The 18,345-nt window shown below is 37.2% G+C and overlaps 1 protein-coding gene across 1 annotated transcript; it reads right to left on the bottom strand.

Annotated features, from left to right (window-relative positions):
* Positions 1-944: 944 nt before the first annotated feature.
* Positions 945-3,949, bottom strand: LOC104246235 (serine/threonine-protein kinase RIPK). Its single transcript, XM_009802004.2, has 5 exons — positions 3,459-3,949; positions 2,984-3,119; positions 2,293-2,429; positions 2,038-2,161; positions 945-1,915 (listed from the first exon to the last, which is right to left on the bottom strand). The coding sequence occupies exons 1-5, from the start codon at positions 3,831-3,833 to the stop codon at positions 1,368-1,370; spliced, it is 1,320 nt and encodes a 439-aa protein (XP_009800306.1). The 5' UTR covers positions 3,834-3,949; the 3' UTR covers positions 945-1,367.
* Between the last annotated feature and the right edge of the window lie 14,396 nt (positions 3,950-18,345).

Genomic DNA, 18,345 nt, shown 5'->3' with positions numbered 1-18,345 from the left:
AAATTTTGAGCCCGAAAGAAGGAATCCACAACAATCGAAGGCTTGGGTTGTATGCGGGACCTACGCTCTTCACTTTTGTGTGACGGGTGGGGCCCAAGAAATTTTTTTTTAATCGGAGGAGGGGGGGGGGAACAAAAGGGGGGTTTAAAATAGAACCAGTGGTTCTGTCGTGGGGAAGAAGACAGGCTTATATTTTATTATAGGAAAATGCAGTATAATACTACGTTTTCCTAAAACGTAGTACTATACTGTGTTTTCCTATAAAAAAGATTAACTTTTTAGTAAAACGTAGTATTATAATGCGTCTTACTTTAACGACTAACTTTTCTTTAAACTAAAACGCAGTATAATATTGCGTTTTAATTAAAAATGTAATTTTTTTTTTAACTGTATAAACATATTTTGAGTCCAAAAATCCATTATTTCAGTTTCGGACTCGAGAGTGAGGGGAAGAGGGGTAGATGGGAACTGTGAGGAAGGAGTAGCGTTCCTTTCAATCAAGAGAAAAGGTCAAGTTTCCTAACTAACTCTGTTTTAGCAGGTAGAATTTATATCTTATTAGTGTACAAATGGAAGTTTCTAACAACACTTTATATTATCTATGCTACTATAAATTATTTGAAGCTGAATGTTCTATTTTTCAGATTGATGCAATCACGTTGTTGCTTCATTTCTTTTAGGTGCTGAAATTCTGACCAACTCCATTTAACCAAAGAAAGCCTTCTCCATTTATTAAATACCCACAATATTTTTTTAATAACAGCAAGGTTTTAGCCAACTCGCACGCACCTCAATTATTACACGTACCTGCTAGCCTGTTACTTCCCACCACAATTAATTCCATGTATGAAATGCATCTATTTTCTTCGTGCGTGTATTGGTGAAAAGTAGCAGGTATTTAATGAAATAATTGAAGTGTACTCACACAGACTCGAACACCATCATTATCCAAATATTGTAGCATATCAAAAGCAAATGTTACAATAGAATTGGCTTAGTCTTGTTTACTTTTGCCATTCCATATCTTACAACTGAAGAGTTCACAAAAAAAGTAGAAAAGTTACAATCCTATACCTGAAATCAGGTTTTTAGCAGTAAACTAGAAGCAGTATGCTGCTTACACCTTCTATATACTACAGCTTACTGCATTAATATTTACTATTACTATGTATTTCTCAAAAGAATCCTTCCTGGGCCCTGTGTGACCCCGAGATGCTTTGTGCACTGGGTTGCCCTTCTTTATACACAAATAGTATTTTCCTAATTATTATCATTTTTTGCTGCAGTGCAAAAGTTCTATAGCTAGTGAAGTTTTATTACTTAGATTCTTCACTGCAAATGCTTGAGGTGGCTATATTTGCCATATCTCAATGTCTTCTATAAAGAGCTGTATCCGAGTAAGACGCCACCATTCTCTGTCTATTGATTCTCTGTCTCCATCCATAACCTTGATTTTTCCCATTCAAGTACTTCTCCTTTCTGCTTCTCCCATTTCGTTCCGGTGTTGCAGCATCCTCTTTTTCGCCATTTTTCTCACTCTCACTGCTGAAATCACTGTTCGATGTCATCGTTATCATTGGATCACTTATTGCAGTGTCAGTGTTATTGCTTTCCTCCTGAAGTGTCTCAAGAATCTTGACAACATCATCCATTGTAGGCCTAGGCTTAGGATAATGACTTAAGCATTTGTATGCTACTAATGCTGCAGTTTGTGCCCCTTTAATCGGGTATTCACCTTCAAGTCTTCGGTCCATCACACGAGCAATTTTCTTTGGATCTCTTAAATAAGGCCTTAACCATTCAACCAAATTCGTTTCTCCTTCTCGTCTTTTTTTATCCAATGATCTTTTACCAGTCAGCATTTCCAACAGAACTACTCCAAAACTATATACATCACTCATTGTTGTCAAATGACCTGGAAATCATGGCATTGACAATGTATTAGCTAATCACAAGTTGGACTAGAAAAGTCCAAGTAAACATTTTTTTGTCCAATTCTAGAATGCCTTAGCTTCCAAGAAAAAGAGTTAAGTCTACCTGTCATGATATATTCAGGGGCTGCATAGCCGTGTGTACCCATTATTCGTGTGGATACATGCGTATCGTCCCCTGCTGGTCCATCCTTTGCTAGTCCGAAATCAGAAAGTTTAGCAGTGTAATCCTACAAGAGAGATCATCATGTTCAAGAGTCGTTATCTCTCTGTCTTTGTTTGCTTTTCATTTTTTTACAAACAATATTTGATCGAAAATGATGAACAGAAAGGAAGACAGATGGAAGGAGGAGTAGCTTACTGAATTTATTAAGATGTTTGATGCCTTAAAGTCTCTGTATATGACTGGTTTTTCGCCTTCATGGAGGAACGCGAGACCTTTTGCTGCTCCTAGTGCTATCTTCATCCTTGTTGACCACGATAATGTAATCGAAAACTCTGCATAATTGCCATAAATACAAACATTTGAGAACTATAAATCAACGCATACCTTGGTTTCAGGATCTCTGAGTTCTAAAAACCATATTATAGTAAGCTATTTCTAACATTTATGTCTAATTTCAGTACATCTGTGACACCCTAGGCGAATCCCATATCGACAAAACACGGGAGAAATGTTGGGTATATAAATAGATAGGCCTTAGACCCTAGTGACACGTTTTAAAACCGTGCGGGTTTAAGCCAAAAGCGGATAATATCACTAGTGGGCTGCTATGTTACATATGGTATCAGAGCCACTCCGCATGCAACCTTGAACGGTGGTGGGGCAAACCTCGACAAGGACGCTGAGTCCCTAAGGGGGTGTATGTGACACCCTGGCGAATCTCACATCGACAAAACACGGAAGAGATGTTGGGTATAAAAATAGACATGCCTTAGACCCTAGTGACGCATTTTAAAGTCAAACGAACAATATCACTAGCGAGCTGGGCTGGGCTGTTACAACATCCCTATTCTGAATTCATATTGAGAGAAAAAATTTGGAAACTTACTACCAAAGAGTTGATTTTCCAAGCTTCCCCTTGGCAAGAATTCATAGACTAGGAGTCTATTATTATCTTCCCAGCAGTATCCAATCAATTTTACCAGATGTGGATGCCTTAGTTGCCCCAGGAATATTATCTCTGTCTACATAAATAAAAAATAAATAAAAATCACTTTCAACATCTTTAACATTTCAACTTTATTAGCATACAACAATAAAGGGCAATTCGCTGCACTAAGCTCTCATTATGTGCGGGGTCCGGAGAAGGGCTGGACCATAAAGGTTTATTGTACGCAGCCTTACCTTGCATTTTTGCAAGAGGCTGTTTCCCGGCTCGAACCCGTGACCTCCTGGTCACATAGTAGCAACTAGTTATGCCAAGGCTCCCCTTCACTTAGCATACAACAATTATACCTCAACCCAATGCAAGTTGGGGTCTGCTATATGAATCGTCACACAAAAAATAATGGAAAATAACTCACCAGCCATTCCTTGTGGCCTTGCAAACCATCTGTATCCAACACCTTAACAGCAACAACCTGAGGTTTTAGCCCTGGCCTAAGCTTATCGTCGACGAATCCTTTGTAAACCGGTCCAAATCCTCCTTCACCAAGAAAATTAGCAGATGAAAAATGGTGTGTAACTTCTCTAAGTTCAGTAAATGTGAAGTTGATAAGGTTTGATCCAATGAATGAATTGGAAAGTCCATCAGCAGATAATGGTGAACTTGGATCATCAAAATCTAATAGAGTCAATCTCTGAAATGAACTTTGTTTTTTGACATTTTTCTTTGATCTTACTAACTCATCATCTACTTTGTAACAACATGGAATCATTGATTTCCAAGTTAAAACCATTTCTGCACCAAATACTTTGAAAAAAAACAAACAACAAAAAGTACAGAAGATCAACAACTGAAGGAATGAGACCTTAATTTTCTTGTGGAAGAGTTCTTGAGGCTTATAACTAATTTATCAATCACCTACTACTTATTTATATATAGAGAGAATTTTGATATAGACTGATGCCTTATTGCCTACCATTTTCTTGAATTATTCCCATGTAAACGTGTAATAAATAAATTTTTATTAAAATATACACCAAATCAAATGTACTTGGAAACATTTCAGAGATTCTAAGACTTAAAAAGAGTTTTTAGTCTCTGTATTAGTTAACAACAGGAACTGACTTGTCCACCTATTTGACTTTGATGGCATAATTAAGAATAATTTGTTATGGGGTTTTTTTTTTCTTTCTTTTTTCTTGTAAATACATTTGGAAGGCTACAGTTTTTGCTTTACGTTCCAAAATTTCTTCATACTTTGCTGTCAAGGTGCTTACTTGAATTATTTTATTTTCTAAATCTCCTGGATATCTTCCAAAGGCAGATTTTGTCCTCTCAACTGCCCCTTCTTTTTTCTATAATAATATTTCTCTCGTTTTCCGCTTTTCGAAAAATTAATATAAAGCGAACTTAAACATTTGATATTCCTAAAAGGGAAATTGTACGAGTTTGACATAAAATGTACATGTAGGAGTAATTAATAAGCGAACGCATGCATTTCGAAACTTGAAATTAAGATATACTTACGATTCTTGGGTTTGGTTATTCTTGCAATCTCTCCATGCATTATGGCTATTTTATGTTATTGTATATTTTATGTTCATTCGTTCAGACAGCGAAGGGGAGCCTTAGAGCAACAGTAAAGTTGTTTCAGTACGACCTATATGTTACGGGTTCGAGCCGTAGAATCAGTCACTGGTGCTTGCATCATGGTGGATTGCCTACATCACACTTCTTGGAGTGCGACCCTTCCCCATATCATGCATGAACGTGAGATGTTTTGTGCACCGGACTGTCCTTTTTCATTCAAACAGCATGGTAAATTTACATTTTTGCGTAAGTTAACCGAGGCTTTTCAAACAGAGGCATAGGTTACATGAAGTTCTTCTGGCAATTGGAGCAATTAAAATTTAACTCTTCTCATGCTTGGCACATTAATCATTTGATTTTAGGAATTACCTTGAATTCCGAAAATGGATTTGGATCTTTATTAATGACCAAATGGGAAAAAGATGGCAAATACGAAGACTTGAAGAGAGCCCTCACAGGTGTTTTACTTGCATGGAAAAAAAAAACTTTCAAACAAATATACCATATGAACATTAAGATACAATTTTTAATCTTTACCATTTTGACAAGTGTTTTTCTTGCTTCTAAGAGCAGGCTCCTAATATATTATTCTAATCTTTCTATTTTGTTTATTTCCCATTTTTGTCTTTTCATTTAAGACTTTGTTGGCAATCTTTAACTATTTTTGAAAAATCCCTTAGAAGGAAGAGAAAAAAGTAGATTAAAAAAAAATATATCTTACCTCACGCTGATAACAACATTCTTTGACATATGATATAACTTTGTACTAGTTTTCAAAGATGTATGTTAATAACGTATTTAGAAAATAAAAATGATAGGAAATTAGTACTTCTAGAACCTGACCCCATTTGTTGGCTGAACTAAAAACCTAAAAGCTACCTTTCTTAGTTGTAATTGAAGAATAAAACCCCTACCAAAATATCAAAATCACCTTACCAAATCTTTTGGTTGCTTCTTAAAAATGTTTTTTTAGTTAAATGTCAACTCTATTATGGTACTACAATTTCTGATTGCTTCTAATCATTAGATTAATGATGCCTCCAAAAGCTCTGCATGCTACCAATTAAATTCTAGATGCATTAACCAAAATAAGAAAATGTGCACAAAACAAATCTCTATCCTTAGGCTGCAAATCTAATGATAGGGCAATTCATAGGAACTTTCCGCCTTCTTATTTTTCTATTATATTTTTCTCTTTTTTTCATTCCCTTATTTGTGCCATTCTTGTTTTGTGCATGTCATTGTGTTAATTTGGAATTTTTGCGCAATTTTCAATTTGTTTGAATTTGCAAAATGCAGGTTTTGCATTGTCGTTAGATCATTGAACAATAATTAGTTGCATATTAAATAAAGGTATTTGAATTGTGAAAAAATTTGTGGAAGTTCAGTCATATTTGGATGTGAGGAACTTCACTTGAAAAAAGTCAAAAAGTATGTAAAAATTACCATTTCACTTGAAATATGTAAAAATTACTATTTCACTTGAAATACCTCTCGAACTGGTTTTTTCATATTCTGAATATTGAAATGCAGTGGGAAAATAACCATGAGATCTCATTTCATCGGAGATGAAAACCACTATAAATAATTCAAAAGAAAATCAAAATATTGAAATTTTGGTATTTGCAAACACAGTCAAATTAATAATTTCAAATATTTAACTTCAGTAATTACAATTATTTATGGCGAAACGATAGTCTAATCTTGAAATACTAGTTCATTGTTTACACATGTCAACTTTAAACTATGGTGAAATTTAGGACCAAGTTGTCAAAAATTAAACAAGTAAATTAAAGTGACCAGCTAACAAGTGCCAAATTGTCAAAAATTAAGAGGTAAACAGCTATAATCTTCACAACCACCTTGTTTCCCCACATGCAAATTCACCAAATACTGATTTATACAACTTGTTGCTTTCACAAAAGAATAGAAAATGACTGATTGTTTTGTTGTAGAAAGCTTTTCCTGTGGGGATGGAGTTTGAGAAATTTGACAGAAATTAATAAATAGATAATTATTTTGCAGTCGTCATACATAGAGGTAGAATTTTGACTAAGGGGTATCAATATATAAAAAGTAAATACACGAAAAGAATGACAAATAAACACGTGATTTTGAAATTTTTCTTTACACTGCAAGATCTTCTTTAATTAGTGAAACCAAAGGTATTTTATGTTGTTACTCAGTAAATATAAAAAAAGAAGGTAAAGGGTAAGATCATAAAAGTTGTTCTTCTAAATAACAAAGACAAGTAAGAGAAGGGAAAGAGAAAATAACACTTTTCAATCAATTTAAATATGTTGAGTAAGGAAATGAAAAACAGCAAAGTTCTTCTCTATTTTCTATTTGTTTTTTTTCCTCATCTCTTTTTCCTATTTGTTGAAAACTAGTCGTTTTTTACTCTTATAAATTATGAAAATATCAATAATATTTTAGAAGTAGAAGGAAGTTCCCAGACTGATTAAAATATTAATTAAGTTATAAAGTTTAAATGTCATTATCAAAAACTCCAAGGGAAATCCTTGAAGCTCTCTAAACAAAATTTCTAGCATTCACCCTAATTAATTAATTTGTCGGCTAAGGTATTTTGAATCTAGTAAATTAAGCAATAGGGGCTTCATTTGAATATAACAAAGTAGGCACCGTTACAATATAACCAACAAATCTCACACGTTCCTCTCTTACGTATAGAGGAACTCATGAAGATCATTTTAATATTGACACCATGAGTTATGGCCATAGAAATATTTAATTCGATCAAAATCAAAGAAGACAAATTTGTCGATCAACTTCCCATTGTAAATTTGTCATTTGTTAATTGATAATTGATATCCCCTCTATCCTAGACAAAGTGCACTAAAAAATAAAAATAAAACCACAATTTTGAACAAGTTATGCTTCTCTACTGCATAACTTCGAGTAAGTTATGCCCCTAACCAACTCTTATTAAATATACTTAATCAAACACCGCAAATTTCTCTACAAGTTTCAAGCTTCAAGCTTCAAGCAATCAAGTTCAAGAAATCAAGTTCAAGCTCAAGAATGAAGAACAAATCAAGTTCAAGTTCAAGCAATCAAGCTCAAGCTCAAGAACGAAAAACAAATCAAGGTTCAAGGAGTACGAGTTCAAATCAAAGTTCATGCTAGTATACTTAAATGAGAAGAAAAAGTTAAATCGCAGTGTAAAATGATCCCATTTTTGCAAATCTCCCGTCATTATAAAGGGGAAGTACACAAATAACTATTTTTAGGGCTGCTATTTAGGGATTAACTAATACTTATTTTGTCCTGAAAAATTGAACTAAAAATCTTAATTTCAGGACTTTGTGTCCTGAAAAATTAAACTGAAGAACTGAAATTTAGGACACACTTACTAAAACAACACATAACAGGAGTTGGCAATTTTTTGCGAAAAATTTATAAATGGCCAGTTTTACGCTTGGTCAATCAAATTTAGCCACAAAATCAAAGGTCAACGATATTTAGCCGCGAAGTTAGCATGCTAATAATTTATTGACTAAAATACCCCTACTATGTTTATTAAATTTACGCGACTTGACCTCATATTCTTCTTTAGCACAATCTTGCGGCGTCAATCTGCAAATCGAAGTAAGCTCTCTCAATTATTTGTTTGATTATTTGAATTTAACTAGTTTGAATTTCTTCTACAATCACATATTTAATTGTGATAATGTATGATTCTTCTCTTTGTAATTCAAACCAGAAAATTCAAAGTATCAGTAAATTTTTTGATTCTTCAAATTTTCTGGTTTGTTTTTAATGCTTTAATCTGTGTTAATGTCTAATTTTCTCAGTGCGTTAATCTGTGCTTAATTGTATTATATATCTTCTTTTCTGTCACGACCCTAACCCGGACCCGGTCGTGATGGCGCCTCTCGTGAAGACAAGGCCAACCAACTATTCTCAATTCGACGTTAAACAGTTAATCAACAATAAAATAGCCTAAACCATGATTAATAATACGAAGTAGCAGATAATATCAATAAAATGCGGAAGTACAACCCAACATAGCCCAAACCGGGGTGTCACAAGTCACGAGCATCTAACAACACTAAGTCCTCAAATGTAACTTGTGACGACCCGACCAGTCGTCTCATGAGTTACCACTCTGTTTTCCCCATTTCTGCTTCTTTATGCTTCGTTATCCGTGTTTTATGTGGTCGAGTTGGTTGATTTGCGTTTGGCGTGGTTTTGGTAAGAAATGAGACACTTAGTCTCTTTTAAGAAGGCTTAAATTGGAAAAGTCAACCGGATATTGACTTATGAGTTAGAGGGCTCAGATGTGATTTTCGGTGGTTCGGTTAGCTTCGGGGGATGATTTGTGACTTAGGAGTGTGATCGGAAGTGGTTTTGGAGGTCCGGTGTAGAAATAGGCTTGAATTGGCGAAGTTAGTATTTTGGCGAATTCCGATTGATAGGTGAGATTTTGATCCGAGGGTCAGAATGGAATTCCGAGAGTTGCTATAGTTTCGTTATGTGATTTGGGATGTGTGTGTAAAATTTCAGGCCATTCGGAGGTGATTTGATTGGATTTTTGATCGAATGCGTGTTTCGGAAGTTTTAGAAGAACTTAGGCTTGAATTCGATGTAATTTTATGGTTTTGGTGTTGTTTGAGGTGTTTTGATGATTGGAACAAGTTTGGATGGTGTTTTAGCATGTGTTGGTATTTTTGGTTGAGGTTCCGGGGGCCTCGGGGTGATTTCGGATGGCTAACGGGAAGTTTTGGACTTGTGCAACTCAAAATTTGCTGCTGCTTCTGGTATTTCCGCTTCTGCGGAATTGGGACTGCAGAAGCGGTGTCGCCCATGCGAAGAGGAGGCCGCAGAAGTGAGGGTTGTCCTGGTCAGCTGTTTCCGCAGATGCGGGATTTCGACCGCAGAAGCGATTCCAGGGAGGCTAAGTAAATTTCACGGATATGGAGTTTTGACCGCAGAAGCGGTACCACGGAAGCGATTATGTCTGGGCAGAAGGTATTTAAGTTCTTCTTCGCGAATTTTTGAAGGGTTCGTCATTTTCACTTCGGACTTGGAGAATTGTGGGCGATTTTAAAGAGGGATTTCAAGGAGCTTCGATAAGGGAAGGATTCTTGGACCTCAAACACGATTCTATGGTGTTACTTCATGAATTAGGACTGAAAATTTAAGGAATTAACGGACAAAAAATGGTGGTTTAAGGCTTGAACTTAAGAGAGCATAAATTAAGGATTTGAAGGGCCAATTGAACTCCGATTCTTGTGATTTTGATATGTATGAACTCGTGGGGAGATAAGGAGTCTAATGATGTGAAAATTTCTAAGTTTTGAGAAGTGGGCCCGGGGCTCGGGTTTTGCTAATTTCAAGATTTTTGATATTTTTCGATTGTTTTCGCTTGGGTTATATTCCCTTAGCATATTGTGACGTATTCGTTCTGGTTTTGGTCAGTTCGACGCGCGAGGAGGCCGATTTGAGAGGCAAAGGTGTCGCGAGCTAGAGTTTTTGCCGGTTCGAGGTGAGTAATGAATGTAAATGATGTCCTGAGGGTTTGGAACCCCGGATTTGCACATCGTAGTGCTTTATTGAGGTGAGACACGAGCTTAATGATGAGCATGGGGTCGTTTATTATTGGGGATTGTGACTTGGTCCGTCCCGAGTGATGCTTTTACCGCGTATTTGATTGAAGCTTATTTGTTATCATCATTATTTGGACTGATTGCCGTATTTGGGCTTCGTGCCAACTATTTGAACCCTCTGGGGAGTTTTATCATTATTTCCTCACTGTTTTTGACTTACTACTTGAACTCAATCGTATCGTTTTTCCGCTATTTTACAAATCAGCCACTTTTTACTCGGTTTTGAAACTAAAATGATATATTAAATGATGTTTTGGGTTGAGAACTAATGTTTTACTAATGCCCGAGGGGATTATATGATTTCTGGACTGAGTACGGCCAAGGGCCAGATGTGAGGATACCATGGGATCGGGCTGCGCGCCGCAGCAGTGTTATACTGATATTGATATGAGACCGAGGGCCTAGATTTGATGCTACGAGATGACTTGATATTGCGCTTGGGCCGTAAGGGGACCCTCCCGGAGTCTGCACACCTCCAGTGAGCGCCGTCGATGATAAATAAATGGATCAGGCTGTGCGCCGCAGCGGGTACTGTAGGGTACCGTACTATGTGTTGCATTTCTTTATTTGACTATCACTTATCTGCTTATTTGTTGTAGTATCTTTCATATTTCGATTACATTGGTCTATCGCTTTCATATTACTTGTTTTAAACTACCGGATTATAGATTACTTTGTGTTCTTCCATGATTTCTTATTCTCAGCTATTATTTATGTTTATTACTCACTGGGTCAGAGTACTCACATTACTCCCTGTACCTTGCGTGCAGATCCAGGTGCATCTGAGGCTGAGTGAGGATTCTTCAGTTGAGCAGCGTATATCCGGGAGCATCGAGGTAGCTGCATGACGTCCGTAGCTCTGATCTCTCCCTTTTATCCTTTTGTTTTATCCGCATTCCCTAGATTGATATGTATTAGATTGGTAAACTTGTATTGAGGCTCAGACTTGTGACACCAGATCTATATGGGCTATGTAGTAGGATTATTATTTGAAATTCCGCATGTTTAACTCTTACTTCAGACTTCTAATATGATGATTTTGTAAACTAACTGTGATGGCTAGTAATGAACTGCATGAGAAATGGGTTAAGGTTGTTTATTGGTCAGGCTTGCCTACAGTGTGTTGGGCGCCATCACGACCGAGGGTTGGGGTCGTGACATAACTACAGAGTTTAAATACTGAAATAAGGACATAAAGGAAAGAGATAGGGAAGAGCTCTAGGCTGTGAACCACAATAACTACTTAAAGACTCCTCGAAGATCCGCCTGAAGCTGGAATGAATCAGCACTTGAGAGCGGGACCAGCTACGCCTGAATCTGCACACGGGGTGCAGGGAGTAAATTGAGTACTCCAACTCAGTGAGTAACAAATGTAAATAACGATCGAAAGTAAGAAAACACGTAAGGCACACAACATTCTATAATGAAGCAATAAAAATCATTTAAAAGCAGTAAACCAGTGAAAAATCAAGTAAAACTTCTTTCAACAAGCAAACAAGTAATTGACAGGTAATTAAGGTAAAGTAAACGAATAGAAGTTTGCCCCTCGGGCACTGTATCAGCAAATCCGCCCCTCGGGCAATATCTCAGAACAATATCAGCCCTCGAGCTCAATCTCGCATCACAATGGGTACCCACGCTCACTGGAGGTATGTAGACTCCTGGAGGGGCCCCTTACGGCCCAAGCGCAATAACAAGCCATCTCGTGGCATCAAATCTAGGCCCTCGGCCTCATATCAATCAAGACACCTCATGGCGTATATATCTTAGGCCCCCGGCCTCAAATCAGTATCAGTGTTTCCTCACAACTAGGCCCTCGGCCTTACTCAGTTAAAAAAATACTCACAAGCCCTTCGGGCAATAGTAAAACAGTGTTTCTCAGCACAAACATCATTTAAGTCTTAAAACTGAGTAAAACATGGATGAGTATGAAAAATAACATGACTAAGTTCAAGTAAGTCAAAACTGTGAGGAAATATCAATAAAAAGCCCCAGAGGGTTTAAATAGTTGGCACTAGGCCTAAATATGACATTCAACCCAAATCATGATGATAGCAAATAGATTTCAGTCAAATACGCGGTAAAATAGTCATTCGGGACGGACTAAGTCACAATCCCCAATAGTACATGACCCCACGCTCGTCATCAAGCGTATGCCTCACCTCAATATAGCACTACGATGTGCAAATATGGGGTTTCAAACCCTCAGAACATCATTTACAATCATTACTCACCTTGAACTGGCTAAATCTCTAGCTCGTGATGCCTTTGCCCCTCAAATTGGCCTCCACGCGCGTCGAATCTATCCAAAATCAGAACAAGTACGTTAACATATGCTAAGGGAACAAAACCCAAGCGAAAACAATCAACAAAGAGCACAATCCCGAAATTACCAAAACCCGACCCCTGGGCCCACGTCTCGAAAATCAGAAATTTTTACATTAATATATTCCTCATCTCCCCACGAGTCTATGCATATCAAGAATACCAAAATCGGAGTTCAAATGACCCCTCAAATCCTCATTTTAAGGCCTCTTAAACTCAAGCCCTAATCCCCCATTTTTAGCCCTTTAATTCCTTTAATTACAACCTTAATCCATGAAATACTACCATTGAAATGTGTTTTAGATCCAAAATCTTTACCTTAACAAAGTTCCCCTGAAATCCCTCTTCCAAATCGTCCAAAAGCTCTCCAGCCGAAGCCAAAAATGGTGAAATAACCCAAATATTCGCGAAGGACTCTTTTAATTCATCTGCCCAGTTGTTCCATATCTGCGGAAACTTTTGCCGCTTCTGCGATACCGCATATGCGGTCTATCCACCGCTTCTGCGGAAATCACTTAAAGGCCAATTCTGCCTCTGCGTTCCACTCTCCGCATCTACGACTACGCAGGTGCGGTCCAACTATCGCATCTGCGGTTCCAGAATTTCCTCTAGAATCCGCTTTTGCGGCTCTCCTTCCACACGTGCAGCACCGCACCTACGGTCCCCAAACCGTAGGTGCGAAAACACCAGAAGCAGCAAAACTTCAGCAGCTGCAATGACATCTCAACTTCTCCGTTAACCACCCAAAATCATCCCGAGGCCCCCAGGACCTCAACCAAAAGCAAAACATAACCCAATACCTTATTCAAACTTGTTTCAATTATCAAAACGCATCAAACAACATCAAATCTACCAAATCACATCGGATTCAAGCCTAAGTTTCTAAAATCTTCCGAAATACTCTTTTGATCTAAAACCCAACCAAACCACGTATGAATGACCTGAAATTTTATACACACATCTCAAATGACACAACGAAGCTACTACAACTCTCCGAATTCCATTCCGACCCCTATATCAAAATCTTGCCTATCAACCGAAAATCGCCAAAATATCAACTTCGCCAATTCAAGCCTAATTCTACTCCGAACCTCCAAAACCTGTTCTGATCACACTCCTAAGTCACGAATCACGTCCCGAAGCTAACCGAACCATCGGAACTCACATCCGAGTCCTCTAACACATAAGTCAACAACCGGTTGACTTTTCTAACTCAAACTCCCTTAAAAGAGACTAAGTGTCTCAAACTTTACCAAAATCATTCCGGATTCGATCCAACCAACCCGATACCATAAAACACGGATAACGAAGCATAAAGAAGTTGAAAAGGGAGAAACGGAGCGGTAACTCATGAGACGACTGGTCGGGTGTCACATTTTCTGTAATTTAGAACGTAACTAATAAAATCTACATTATTCAAAACCACAAAAAATAATATAAAATCTCGCAGAACATAACGCCAGTATAATTTCCTGGACCTTTCTAAATTAATATCTTATGATGACCCAAAATGTCATCACTTTCTTTTAATTGAATTATGTGTCTCCGAGGCCTTGAAAACCTCATTTACAGTCACTTTCGATTTGCGTGGGCAGTCTAGGTGCGTAGTCGGAAAGCTTAAATATGAAATTTTGTGAAAAATGATAAGTTTTGACTGTAAAATGAATAAATTTTACTTCAGTCAATATTTTGGGTAAACGGACCCGGATCCGCAATTTGATGGTCCCGGAGGGTCCGTAGGAAAATATGGGACTTGGACGTATGCCCAGAATCGAATTCCAAGGTCCCGAGCCTGAGAAATAAATTTTTAAAGGAAATTGTTTTCTGAAATTTTTTAAGGAAATTTGAAATGAAGTCTGATTAGAAAGCAATGGTATCGGGCCCGTATTTTGGTTTCGGTGCCCGGTACAGGTCTTATATATGGTTTAAGTCATTTCTATAAAGTTTGGTTGAAAACGGACGCCGTTTGACATGATTCGGACCTAAATTACTAAATTTGATACTTGATGAAGTTTGAGAAAAAGTTCTTGATTTTGAGGTTTGATTCATTATTATTGAGGTTATTTCGGCGATTTGATCGCACAGATAAGTATGATGTTGTTGAGTTAGTACGTATGTTTGGTTAGGAGCCCCAAGGGCTCGAGTGTGTTTCGGAAAGTTTTGAACTTAGGAAAATGTTGCAGATTCAGAGAAGTTGCAGGTTTTTGAAGCCAGGTCTCGCGGTCTACGGTGGAAACTTCGCAGCCGTGGTGGGGACTTTGCGGTCCACGGTGGAAACTTCGCGGCCGCGGTGGGGATTCCGCGATCGCGGTGGGATTCGTGAAGTCCGTGGTGAGCAAGGCCAAGCCTTCGTGACCGCGCTCGATTTCTTGCGGTCCGTGGAGAGGGTCTGAGAGGAGTATATTTAAACGGACCTTTCAGTTATTTTCCACTTTTCAAAAACCCTAAAACATAAGAGTCGATTTTTCAAACAACATTTCTTCTTCAAATCAATTGTAAGTCATTTTTAACTTGTTTTCTTCAATCATTAACATCTTTTAACATGTAAGTCAATTATTTTCATGGGGGAATTGGGTGTTTTGGGTAGAACCTAGATTTTTCAAAAATTGGGGATTTGGACCTCGATTTGAGGTCCGATTTCAAAACAAATTACGTATTTGAGCTCGTGAGGGAATGGGTAATCGGGTTTTGGTTTAAACCTTGGGTTTTGACCTTGTGGGCCCGGGGGCAATTTTTGACTTTTTGGGTAAAACTTTAGAAAACTCATTTTCATGCATTCAAATTGATTCATTTAGCATTTATTGATGTAATTAAGTAACTTGTGACTAGATACGAGCGAATTGGCGGTGGAATTTAGGGGTAAAGCTATAATTAAAACTTGAGTTGTGTTCGAGGCATCGAGGTAAGTGTTTGGTCTAACCTTAGCTTGAGGGATTAGGAGTTGTGTCCTATTTGCTATTTGCTTCTTGTCGAGTACGATGTATAGGCATGGTGACGAGTATCTATACGTTGGTGTCAAGCATGACCGTGGGTCTTATATTATGATTTACATGATTTCGTGGTATTATCCATGCCTTGGTGAAGATTTTTAATTGTTGTATAAAGTTTGTGGAAAGAATTGTGATCTATGAACATTGAGGAGCGTTGACTGAAGTTGTATAGCGAAATTGTGAAAGTATAAGTGATAATTAAAATTTTAGAGCATTGGCTCGAGTTGTGAAAGTATAAATGATAATCGAACCTCTAGAGCATTGGCTCGAGTTGTGAAGTAAAATTGAGAAAGATAAGAGATCATTATGTTGACACCCTTGCCGGGCTATTGTTGATTTATTTGTTGTTCTCTTGCCGGGATTTAATTGTTTAACTGTTGTTCCCTTACCGGGATCTCTATTACTATTTTGTTTATTTCGTTGGCCCTTTGCTTGTGATTGTTGTTTGGGTGAAGAAGAGTGTTAAAGCACGAAGAATGATGTCGTGCATTGTTTTTTATTGTGAGGAAAGAGTATAAAGCACGAAGGGTGATGCCGTGCCGCACAATGTACCATTCCGTGCCGATTCTATTGATTATATGGTGAGGAAAGAGAGTAAAAGCACGAAGGGTGTGCCGTGCACATTTTGATTATATGATTGTTTTGGTGAGGACGAGATAAAAGCACGAAGGATGATGTCGTGCACATTTTATTATATAACTGCTTTAGTGAGGCTGAGAGTAAAAGCACGAAGGGTGATGCCGTGCAATTGTTGATTTCTGCTTCCTTGTTGATATTCTAGTTATGTCGTTTCTCTCATTACTTGATGCCTTTCTATTTGGAACTATTATCTTCCCCACAGCATGTTTCCCCCTCCCACATTGACTGGTTATTTCTGTATTTCTTTTATATATATATATATATATATATATGAACTGCACAGGTTTATTTGGTAGTCTGGTCCTAGCCTCGTCACTACTTCGCCGAGGTTAGGCTGGACAATTACCAGCACACGAGGTCTGTTGTGCTGATACTACACTCTACACTGTGTGCAGATCCAGGAGCAGCTTTCGGATAGTAGTTGGAGGGCTTCCTTCAATCCACTCGGAGACCCAAGGTAGACCTGCAGGTGTCCGCAGGCCCTGACGTTTCCCTCTATCTCTATTTCCTGTTTCATTTCCTTTTGTTCAGAAATAGTGTATTAAATTTCTTCAGACCTTGTATGTAGTAACTCTTAGACAGTCTGTGACACTGTGACACCATATTTTGGGGTATTGAGGTTTTAAAAGTTGAAATAGATGTAGCCATAAGTTATATAATTGTTGACTTCCGCTTTTATTATGTTGTCGCCTTGTGTTTGTTAAACATAAGCAAAAAAAAATGAAAGTATAGCAAGTAGTTAAGGTTTGTCTTGCCTAGCTCCCATTAATAGACGCCATCACGACTCCCGAGGGTGGAAAATCCGGGTCATGACATATCTAAAGCTGAGATACTTCCAGCTTATTAAACTGAAAATATCTCATAAAATGTTTTTACAGTGCTTGATTCCAAAAATGAACAAAACGGAAGTATAATACGCCGGAGCTTTTTGTATTAATCTGCAAAACTCAAAAAACTCCAATGTATTACACTGGAAGTATCTTTCATACAAACTACTATAAAAATTATAAATAAAATGGTATAGAACAAAACACCAGTATAGAATACTGGACATTTGTTAATTTAATATGTAAAACTTAGACACTTCCAGCATATTATACTGGAAGTATGTGTGACTCTAGTAACATAGTATAATAAGCTGGAATTTGCTTAATTAATATGAATATCTCAAATAATTCCTGCTTATTATATTGGCGTTATATTTTTAACCAATATACTTCAAAATATCTAATTATTTGGGTTCATTAAATACAGGATGCATACAAATTTCTTGCTTATCGCATTCGATGGCAAATGGACAGTAGATTACAAGTACTTAGATCATAAAACGAAGCTTCTCCTTATAAATGATGGGACTTCATTTGAAGAATTCATGAGTAAAATTTTCAAGTTATAGAGTTCGACAACAACAAGTTTGAAGCAAAAGTATAGCTTAATATCAACCTAAGTACTGCTAAGGGAATACACGTGACAAAAGATGAAGATCTCACCTTGTGTATGATGCTTTTAGAAAACGATCCATACTATAAAGGTTCCAAATTATATCAAAAATGCAAAATCAACAACTAGAAGGTAATGCAATAATGGAAATTAACAATCAACAATTATTGCACAGAACCATATATGTTCCGGAAGAGCAAGTGATGCTTATATCTCAAATAGCAGAAGAGCAGGAGATGCCAATTTATGATATTACAATGGAAAATGAAATTGTAATTCCTATGGAAGATCAACACATTGAATCACTAGACACTATTGAAGGAAGAAAAAGGAAAGCAAAAGGAAAGGCAAAAGAATCCCCATCAATAATACTAAAGGAAAATGCATCATTGGATGATGTAAAACTCGGATCTGTTTTTCAAGACAAAAATGCTATGATTAGATGTTTTTGCTTAGCACCTATAAAGAAGCACTTTGAGTTCTATGTTGACAGGTCAAGTAACACGAGATACTCTTTGGTATGTACTGATGAAAAGTGTGGTTGGACTGTTCAAGGTTAAAGAATTAAGGAATCAACACTTTTTAAAATAGTTAAATTTCAGAGAACACATGAGTGCTCAGTTGATATTAGAAAGTCACATAAAAGACAAGCAACTTCAAATGTGATTAGAGATTACATGATTGACAACTT

Source organism: Nicotiana sylvestris, chromosome 8 (assembly GCF_000393655.2).
Source record: "Nicotiana sylvestris chromosome 8, ASM39365v2, whole genome shotgun sequence".
Lineage (NCBI taxonomy): Eukaryota > Viridiplantae > Streptophyta > Magnoliopsida > Solanales > Solanaceae > Nicotiana > Nicotiana sylvestris.
Note: the sequence above shows the minus strand (reverse complement) of the source record. Positions and strands in the feature narration are given on the sequence as shown.